The sequence below is a fragment of the Zeus faber genome (genome assembly GCF_960531495.2).
Source record: "Zeus faber genome assembly, chromosome: 20".
NCBI classification, from domain to species: domain Eukaryota; kingdom Metazoa; phylum Chordata; class Actinopteri; order Zeiformes; family Zeidae; genus Zeus; species Zeus faber.
In genome coordinates this window covers 12,107,429-12,118,304 of record NC_137207.1, presented here as the reverse complement: position 1 = coordinate 12,118,304, position 10,876 = coordinate 12,107,429, and the positions used below count along the sequence as shown (strand labels likewise).

General features: G+C 45.0%; 1 protein-coding gene across 1 annotated transcript; it reads left to right on the top strand.

Annotated features, from left to right (window-relative positions):
* Window positions 1-4,194: 4,194 nt before the first annotated feature.
* On the top strand, window positions 4,195-10,509 carry ube2d1b (ubiquitin-conjugating enzyme E2D 1b). The gene is made up of 7 exons (XM_080021467.1): window positions 4,195-4,725; window positions 5,773-5,836; window positions 6,277-6,308; window positions 7,312-7,389; window positions 8,717-8,822; window positions 9,069-9,162; window positions 9,820-10,509. Exons 1-7 carry the CDS (start codon window positions 4,702-4,704, stop codon window positions 9,866-9,868), a joined length of 447 nt encoding a protein of 148 aa, XP_079877593.1. The 5' UTR covers window positions 4,195-4,701; the 3' UTR covers window positions 9,869-10,509.
* Window positions 10,510-10,876: the final 367 nt, after the last annotated feature.

Below are 10,876 nucleotides of genomic sequence, written 5' to 3'. Positions count from 1 at the left end.
GGCGGAGGTGAAACGTGTGCGTGTGCAAGTAAGTCGGACGTCATATATTCCCGAGCGTTGCTCTATTGCGTGGACACCGCGAGGCCGTGGCGGCCGGAGTCGTATTCCGAGGTGAACGTTTCATAATATCAAACTGTTATCTGTTTTGAAACGGAACAACGTCCAGGGAATGGGGCGCATCCCCCTGTGTCGACACGTCTATAACCCCGCAGCGGCTCTCGCACCTGTCTCGCCGCGGGGCGGGCGGGCTGGGGGGGGGGGACGATCCGTGCCCGTGCGTCCATGAATTTTATTCCCAAGGAAGGACGGTTTTCCTGTAAGCTGTAGTGGGGTTGTTACGCTACCTTCGTCGGCGTCACAACTGCCAAAGCGCAGGTGTTCCCGCCAGGGGGCTCCAAACACGACCGGTTCTCCAGGTCACAGTCTTCAGAATTTAAGAGTATCAATTAAGAAGAAGGAGATAAGAAGAAACTGTCTTTATTCGTCACGCAACACACCACACTACAACACATGCTTGCACACACACACGCACACGCTTTGGATGGTGGCAGGTGAAATGGTTCCTCTTCATTTAACCCATCCTGGCTTGTCCTTCCTCTGGGGGCACAGCCAGGAGCAGTGGGCAGCATACGTGGACGCGCCCGGGGACCAGGTGATAAGTGTCCATCGCTGGTCAGACGACGATGTGTGCATGTTTTTGAGGGGGGTCCTTACTGACGTGAGGTGGAGGAAACCCCATGTGAGCACGGGGAGAACATGCAAACTCCACACAGAAAGGCTCCTATTTGGGAGATAACCCGCCGGAGCACGGTGCCAAATTCTAAATACAATACGTTTTCAAGGACCAAGACGGACAGATGTCTAAATTTGGGCAATTCCATAACTACCGCTAAGAGGTAAAATCCACCAATATTACTTATTTAGGTGGGCACCTGAGACTTGGAAATTGCAATAGTTATTTTGTTGTAGCCTTCAGACTAAAATACACCCCAAACTAGGCAGATAACCAGGCGGGGAGCAGCCCTGAAAACTAGGGCTATAGCTTTTGGGAAAAGAAAAAAACAACTAAGTTGGAGCCAAAACTAGAATCTGAAGGCAGAAAGCTACTCTGATTTTCCTCTTGGCCATCAGAACCTCTGCTTTGCAAAGTAAAAGCCAGGATAAGCTCCGTAGAGAGGTAGGAAATGGCTTGTTTAATGTACATTTTTGGATATTAAGTTCAACTACTGACATTGAAACCTTGCAGCTCTTTACTCTTCAAAAATGCTTCATGTCAGCCAGAATCCAAAACACCAGACCCCCACCACGAGGAGGCTGCAGAATGCTTTCTTGGTGAACATGTTGCAGAGGGAGATGGAAGGCACACGTGAGTTTTGTGTCAGTTCCAGAGCAGTGCCTTTTCAAAGCTTGTGGGTACATTTTTTGTTATATATTTCTTCCTTTCTATTTGTTTGGTTAATAGATTGAAGGTCCAATCGTAAACCTGGGATAGGAAAGAACAATCTCCAAGGCAAGCCGTAGGTCTTACAGACTATCAGAAAAGACCAAACCAATCTCAAAAGAGTATGAGGAGGAAGAAGGTAACTATTATGATGGTTAAGATGAGGCTTTAAGTCTCACCTGGTTTACCTGTATTCCACAGTGGAAAAGAAAGACTTTTTTATTCTTAAATATTCCCAGAACAACAGAGAAATCATTTTATATAGAATCAGAATTCGAAATGACAACTGTAATGGTTGGTTGCCGAGGCATAATGACTTTTCTTCATAGTTAAGGCAAGGCCCCATAGTTCTAGTGAAAGGAATTTTTAACAGGACACAATGTTATCCTACTTGATTCCGTAATTACCGTCGGACAAAAGTTTGGGGAAGGCACTCATGTTTCAGCGTGACGATATCTACATCACAAGGATCAAACAACGATATGATATATGATTGCCTATCCTTCATAAAAAAATGTATGAAGAAGATTTACTTTCAGTAACTGCAGAACCAACTAGATGTAGCTATTGGAAAGATAAAGTTACCTGTATAATTCATTTAGATAGATGGATAATTGATTCATCACCAGAGGGAAATTGTGGTGTTTACAGAAGCACACATCGAAACAATGGATAAAATAATTAGAATAAAATAAAAATAGTAATCATTTGGAAATGTGCAACAATCCTAAAAATGAACAAAAAACTAGAAAGATTTGGCAATATACCTCTGTATCAACAATTCATACTCTGACAAAAGAAATTACCCTAAATAAAACAATGCTTTGTTTTCAGAAAAATTACGTTATTTACTTACTCTTTGGGTCTACACATCACATCATGATGTTTATATCACACAAAGTGGTTATTACATTGGCATTATGATACACCTTGTATTGGTTTGGCTTTGCAGTAGCCTACTGGTTGCAAATTATTGTATTTATTTCACCACTTACAACCCCACCCCCCACCCCCCCCCACACACACACACACACACACACACACACACACTAAAATGTTGTAGGTTTATTTAGTATTGCCATTTTGTTTCTATTTATAGGGGTCTAGTCCTATTGTTTCTGTTAATGACAAACTGACGTCAGTGGTGTATGGATGTCATGGATCCAACACACACAGACAAGATGAATAAATATGTATTCCGCAAAGTCCCGACATGCTGTTGTCCATGTTTGATCCAGATCCAATAATTCTGATTAAGAAATTGTTGTTTTTATTATCATCGATGCAGCGTGCACGCATGCGCAAATGACTGCGCGCACAGGACATACGATAGCATTACAGTCTAGTGATTGATGTAGTGAAGATGTAACTGACATTGATGGATGTCATGGATCCGACGAACCAACAGACAAAATGAATACGATTTGTATTCGAGGCAGTTCCCACATGGCGTCGTTCAAGTTTCATCCAGATCGGCAGCTCAATATTGTGGAAGAGGTTCGTGATCAACAATTGTAACCTCACCAAGGTGGCGCCACACACAGATGGACGGTGCAACGAAGAAATCCTTCCCGCGGATGTGCAACTTGACACAGTACACAGATCACGTGATAGCATGTGAACAAAGTCCTATTTTGATTCAAAGAATTGTACATTTGAGTTAAATTTATAGACAAGATAAATAATTATTGCTAAGGTACTTTGCAGTTTATTTACAAGATGGATTCATAATAGTGAAATAATTGTGATCAGCCCCACTTCAGAATTTTAACCGCCGTCAGTCACGGCGTAGGAAACCCACCCCCAGCTGCAAACACCACCCTAAGTCTTAATCACGGGGTGCGTTGCATTGACATCTCACTGCATATATGTATGAAAAAGTATGTATATGTATGTGACCAATAAACCTCTTGAATCGATCATAGAATTACACTAACCAGGCCGGAACAAAATCACTTCTGCAGCCACGAAACACACTGGAATGAAGAGACAAAGCACCATTTAACTTATACGAAGGGCCGACTACCCTGGAGCCACGCATTGCTGCCTACAGCCGTGTTTATTATGATTATTTTATTATTACTCTCATTTCCCATGGCCCTTTACCACATGTGAGCGTTGCCGTGTGTCGCTTTAATTCCTACTTTTCAATGAAACGTAAAACAGGGTTAGGTTGCTGTTTCTATCATCTGCCTGTCTCTGTTGTCAAACCACATCATCATCATCATGACCACCCGATGTGAGCGTGGCGCGTTAATTTTGGCGTCACGATTTTAAGCGCTCACGAAACACGCTTGCGAACGATACTGGCTGAACCTTCAATTGATACACCCGCACAATATTTATTAACCACCCGAATAGTCGACATTTGATAAATAATATTCTGCTTGGGGGGGGGGGGCACAATGACGTCACATTGCGCGACTTTTTGTTAGCCGTTAGCGCGGCTAGCGTTCCAGGGGGTTGGGAAGCGGGGAGCGCAGCGACGCCTGCCGGTGTGCTACGTATAATAGCAGCCAGCCGCTTTACCGCGAGGCTGGGACGACGGCTCGGTCTTTTACAACTCTCCGTTTTTCCAGACCCCTCGATCCCCGAGTAGCAACACCGAGGCCTGCTGGCTTCGCAGGGCAGCGCCGAAACTTAGAGAGAGGGGGGGGGGGGGGGGAAACAGAAACAAGTCACTACTGGTTTCGGTGGCCAGTGACGTAAGGGGACGGCTGACGTCACAATCAGGTGACCGTCATTCCACGCCAGTTGTAAAAGGCCTGGCCGTCGCCGTGCGCCTCAGTGCGAAACAGGAGTCGATGCGTCGACGTCGAAGCGTCACCCTATTCGGGGGAACAAAGCACAAAAACAACAACAACAAAAAAAAACCCCAACAAAAACTGGACAACGACGTATGGACGGAGGACGGAATAGAAATGTGCTGTGTTTGACGTCAGAATAACAAGAGAAGTGACCGCGGGCCGAGCCGAAGACGAAGGAACTGAAGACTCGAAACGAGAAGCTCCGATTTATTTCCATTTTATTTATTTTTTTTGTTTGTTTGTTTGTTTCCGTTCTTCCGTTCAAGTTCTTCCGGTCTTCCCGTTACGCGCCGCCCCCCTCCTCTCTTTCCGAAGTAGCCACTGGGGGGGGGGGACGAAAAAATTATCGCGGAAGCAAAGGAGAAACAAAAGCCCCGCACGTCGTCGCTTCCTCCCGGACCATTGGCTCCTCGACGCGCTAGAGAGGTCGGCGCCGTCCCTGTCCCGTCAATCATGGCGATGAAAAGAATACAGAAGGTGAGTGCCTGACTAGAAGAACCCCGCTGTTTGCTAGCGGCAGCCCGCGCGGTCCCGTCCGTCCGCCCGCCCGCAATCGCTCGATGAATCGGGGAGTTTCGGTTGCGAGAGCCCAAAACTTTCGCGGCACCGCGCCCCCGTTCCCGGGTCCAGCTGGATTCGAGTCAAACGTACAATCGTCACAGTAACTTAACTCGGCTCCCCTTGGGTGCCACGTCAATCGGCGTCACGACACGAGGCTCGATGTCGTCCCGGCGCGGACAAGATGTCGCCTGGATATTGTTTTGGTTGTCGCGATTTAGTTGGAACGTCAAGCTGCGTAGCAGCAAGCCGCTCGACCGTGACGCTTTCTGTTTGGTGCTCACGTAACCGGATGCTGGATAGGTCGCCGTTTTTGTTCAAATGAGTCACTGTTCTTTGTTATTTGGTTGGATATCCGCCCTTTGCGCGTTTGAATCCCGTGTCAGAGCATCTTTGGTGATACAGTTCAAATCGTTGTGTCGTCCAGTGATAGTTTCTCCGTGAGCAACTCGAAATGAACTGTATTTGGTTCAGTTGGCCAACGTTCCAATACAAAAGACCTGCTTCCGAACCAACGCAACATTCGTGTGAACACTGCCAATCCCGGAACGACCCAAACCCTCCCGAAATCTGCGATTATTTCCTTCACGTAAGGGATATTTGGGTTAAATCCATTCCTGATGTCATCAAACACTCTGGTTCAGTAGTAGGCTGAACGCCTGAGAGACAAGTTGTCCAAAAGCCGGCCTCGCGTAGTTAAAACGTGTCTTAAAGGAGTTAAAAAACACCCAACTTTTTAAAAAATAGTGTCCCGTTTAGTTTACACTCTCAATATGAGCGGCTCCCAAAAGTCTCTGGGTTCCAAATAGAACCCACTTGTACACGGTGCCATCCGTTTAACTTCCCTTGCTCTATAAAACGAAACAGAGTCAACCATTTTCAGATTTAGAGTCCAAAGCGCGCTCAAATCGATATTGAGGGGTATGTCTTCAAGTGCGCTTGTTTTTGTGTGTCTTGTGTACGTAGGAGTATGCAGACCTGCAGAGAGACCCTCCAACTCAGTGCTCCGCTGGACCACTGGGGGATGACAGTAAGCACCTTTTATTACCTTTCGCTGGGAATTATATCATGAAGTTAAGATATTGATGTTGTTGTTTTTTTTGTTTTTTTGGCAAGAAGTTGTGATGGCACATGTTCCAGCGAGTGTACAACAAAATGGCACATTGTCTAACAAATTAACTTTTTTATTTTAACCCCTTTGAGATATTTCTTTGCCCACAAGAGACGTCAGAGGTGGAATTTTGGCTTGGAGTAATGTCTGGCGCCAGAGCAGAAATCCTCTGTTTCCCCCCAAATGCCTTGTTCCATTTCCAATTACAACCATGTCACCATAAAAGAAAGAAAGAACAGAAAAGCAGTGGCTGGTGGCTCTGTGATGACACCTCTCCAAAGGAAGCATGAAGAGTTATGGAAAGAAAGTTGGTGGCTTGTATAATGTACACATACATTGTCTCTTTCCCTTTTTTCTAGTGTTCCTTTGGCAGGCAACCATTCTAGGTCCAGTAAGTATGCACATTTCACTGTTATGATTAATAATAATAATGATGATATAAAATAATTTATTTATATTGCACCCTTTTAAAGTGCTGCGCCATCAGGCTGTTACAATAAATACATGTAACAAGCAGATAAACACTACATACAACACTACAACATTACATTTACATTTAGCAGACACTTTTATCCAAAGCGACTTACAGGGGAGAATAACATTCAATCTACATTGCGACAGAGGCATTAGTGTAACAATAAATACTGCAAGGTAGTGCTAAGTAATTGTAAGTTAGGACAGGAGGTACTCACTGAAGAGCTGGGTCTTCGAGTGCTTCTTAAAGACAGAGAGGGAGGTCCCCGCTCTGGTCATTTTTGGCAGCTCGTTCCACCAACGTGGAACTACAAATGAGAATAGCCTGGATCGCCGTGGCTGTACGGCCGGCAGAGCCAGGCGACGCTCATTTGACGAGCGCAGCATCCCGGGGGGGGCAACATGTTCTTTTACAAGAGCATTTAAGTAGGTGGGAGCATTCCCAACAATCACTCTGTAGGCCAGCATAAGAGACTTGAACTTGATAAAGACAAAGAGAACATGGCAACCGACACAGTATAACCACAAGTTATTGCGCTTCCTGATATAAGGTTAACCTAAAATAATTTGATTTAAATGTTTTAAAAGAAGACGGCGCGCTGGATCGCCTAATCTCTCCCGACATGTCGTTCCAAAGGTCCTGCTCTTTGTTTCTTTCAAGCGTGGTCTAAGAAATGGAAAACAGGAACAAGTCTTTTAAATTTGAGGTCTTTGGCGGTTTTTGAATTCTCAAGTGTATCTCGAATCTTCCAAAGCCAGTACACGCTTACCTTTACGATTTAGAAGCAATCGGAACATTTTATTTGTTGTATCTTATGTTGATGTACGGGTTACATTTAGTATCGCATCAGTTTTTCCATTTTTTTATATTTTATTTATTTTTTAACATTTTTAAAACCTTTTTGTCTTGTCCATGTTAGGGTGACAGTCCATACCAAGGAGGAGTCTTCTTTCTCACGATCCACTTCCCCACCGACTATCCCTTCAAGCCCCCCAAGGTGAGACCCGGCTTGGTTCCTCCAAGCGTTGTGTGGATTGCATTAGTTTAGATTACGTGGCACATTGTCCCCGTGCGGCGTAGGACATTTATTTTTATTTTTTTACTGCTTGCTTTCATACATGTACTATGGATAATAGGTCCAGACATTGGCCAGAATTACCATTTCACACATGTAGCTCACAACCGGGGAGATTGTCCATGTCAGACGCGTTTACTGGAAGTACTCCATTTGTTTTAGACGAGGGGGCGGAGCCTGGGTGGAGCGCGCAGGAGGCAGGAGGTGGCGCAGTGACACTGCAGAGTTTTAGCACACCCAGGATGCGGATGTGGCTAAAAAGTGGGAAGGAATATAAAGGGAAAGCAGGAAGGAGTGTGAAGCAGCTGTGCTCTGTGCGCATAGAGAAGAACAATCTTTAACCGTCACACAGCACACCACACTACGTGCAATGCACTGCGTCACCGTCACACGATAGATTTGCATAGATTTGCATAGAGGTGAATAACTGGTGCGTGAAGACGTCCTCGACACGCCCACTCGCTCGCTGTGAATGCTCCAGACAATCACCTGCTCTGTTCAGATACCGGTCAATCGGACATAACGCAGACTTTGTACGAGTGTGCTGGCTGGGTAAAGTCGGCGTAATGTCCAGTCCGAATGATTCGGACACTTGCGTTCACACATACAGCTCCTCCGGGTAATGTCCGGATCATGTCAGGGCTGCAGTGCATGTGTGAAAGCAGCTTTACAGAGTTAACGTATGAGGTCTAACAATGAAGCTCTGTCTTCCTTGTCATGACATGCACGTGAAACATTAACAGGCTAACAGGGGGGGGGGGGGGGCAAAAACAATAAATATGTTCTTGCATTTTACTGCCACATAATGGATGCTGGGAGATGCTTTCAGAAAACTTAATTTCAATCATGTTTGTAAACATTCCACTCGTCAATACCATCCCAATATTTAACAATTTATAATGTAATCCACACTTTAATGGCGGTTGTGGTATTGTGACAGTCCCAGATTGGTTAAATATATTGTTGATTTTTGTTTACCATGTCGTGAACAATAAAGGTTTTTGTTTCAGTGGTGCGTCGTGCTTCTTTATGTCGACTAATTAGCAGTAAACAATCAGAGTAGCACAGCAAGAACAAAGATGTGGGGAAAATAATCCGCTCTGTTTCATCCCAACAAGGTAACACTTATCACTGCAAAGTGTCAGGAGGGATTATCTGTCTTCCCACAGAGTTTTCAAAATAACATTCTCTTGTGGTTCTGCACCGAAATTGATTTGGAGCGTCCATTCGACTTGATTTCTTTTCACAGGTGTCGTTCAATACAAAGATCTATCACCCAAATATAAGCTGCAACGGCAGTATCTGTTTGGACATCCTGCGGTCTCAGTGGTCTCCGGCGCTAACAGTATCGAAAGGTAAACAGATTTTCACTTTCTAAAAGCAAACATGTGGCTCTAATTGTGTAAGCTGTTTCGCAGCGTGATTTTTAGTGACTTGTTGCTGGAGGTCTGCGAATCCTGATCTCAAAACCAGGCTCTCGGCGTCGTCGGAGTGTTGGCTCGACTTCTCTCGCCAGACTGCGCAGCTGTCGACGTTTTAACTTGAATCCCTCTCCCCGCCGCGCTCCTCATCTAACCGGACGTTGCATTTTCTCTTTTCAGTTTTATTGTCCATATGTTCGTTGCTTTGTGATCCCAACCCGGACGACCCTTTAGTACCAGATATAGCGCATATCTACAAAAATGACAAAGAAAGGTGAGTACACCAGCTGATGTAGTGGTATGTTTTAAGGGCTTACCGGATAAAAAAAAAAATATATATATATTTTTTTGAAGTGCTGCACTATTCCATTGCCCCAAAAAAAGGTAAATAGCCGGTATTGCCAATTCAAAATTGCTTCTTGAGGATGAAAAATATTGAAATAGATGAGGGGGGGGGGAAGTTAGGAGCAAGGCCGGATTTTTAAGCTATTTTTGTAGATATTTTGTACATTTTATCTTTATTATAGAGACCCAAAAGAGGCACGACCCCCCACCCCCGTCTATCTATTGGACTCTTGCTATTCCCTGCTGACAATGATGCCAGACAAACTCGAGCAAACAACTTCATGTGAACGAATTTATTTTCGTCTCGGAATTGACTCGACCAGCTCCCAACCAAACCGCTAACGGAGTGTCTTGGCTGGATCGTACGGCGGGTGGTGTTAAAGGTCGCTGCCTCACACGAAGTGGTGTGGTTGAGTGGCAGAGTTATTGCGGTAGCGCCTCTCGTATGCGTGTTTAAAACAAACAAAGGATAAACGGAAACGCAAATTGCCCCGCCCGCCCTGACTTAAAAACAAAATAGGCAGATTTTTTTGTGTCCGTCTGTTGTCTGTGTTTATTGACCAAATCTTTCTCTCCCCCCCCACAGATACAACAAAATAGCAAAGGAATGGACCAATAAGTATGCGATTACCTAAACGAAAAGGACAAGAAATGTATTTTTTAAAGTCAAAACACACTGTTAATTATTGTATGTAGAAAATTAAGTACTCTGGGTATCATTCATCATTCCCTCATCTACACCATTTAATATTCAGATACCCTGACTTGCGATTTGTTTTTTTGTTTTTTAAGGAAGACGGGCGGTTTTTATGATAGATCGTCGTCTAAAGGACAACTTGACATTTTGGAGTTATATTTTAGGTTGAATTAACAGTTTAAACAGTCAGCAGAGTGCTTTGCAGAGAACACTTGGATATTTAAGGGTGCTGGGGGAAGAAAGTGGATTTTGAGATGTGGGTCCAGGCCTTGCCCCTGCCAGGGGCGTGTCCAGGGGGAGGGGGTCACATGTGAGTGATATTATTATTTAATTACCTTTCCTGAGTTTTCTCTCTCAACACCCCTTCCCGTGTCCTTGGATTCCGAAAGAAAATCACTTGGTGTGTGTATATGAGGGGATGTAGCAAAGTTGAATTTGTCCATTCCACATCCAATTGCCTTGTCTGCCCTTATTTTACCCCCCTCCCCACATATAAAAGGAGGCGCCCCCTCCCTTTCCCGCTTCTTGTTCTTTGAGCCCCTTGAGGTGGTGGTTGGTGGAAAATAAAACTATAGCTTAATTAAACAAGTTTCCTTGTATTGCTATAGCGCAACACATCGGAGTCGCATTCATGTTCTGGGTTGTGCGTATTGGTTGGTAGCACCAAAAACAGCCATAGCTGGACATTTATCCAGTCACCACAAACATAACTGGTCTTCTCAGACAAATGTCAAATTCACATGTGGGCAATTGCTGCGCGTCACCCTGCTCTGGAATGGGACCCAGCCTGACTGGCTGTGCGGACCGGTGGAACCGCAGCAGCTTTTGTAGACCCGGAGATCGGGGTCTAATGACCCCGATCTCCCGTAGCTGCGTCCCCTTCTGGCTGCCAGTGCTGGCTCGCCCCACCTGCTGACGCCGCTGAAAACCACTCTCCACGACCACA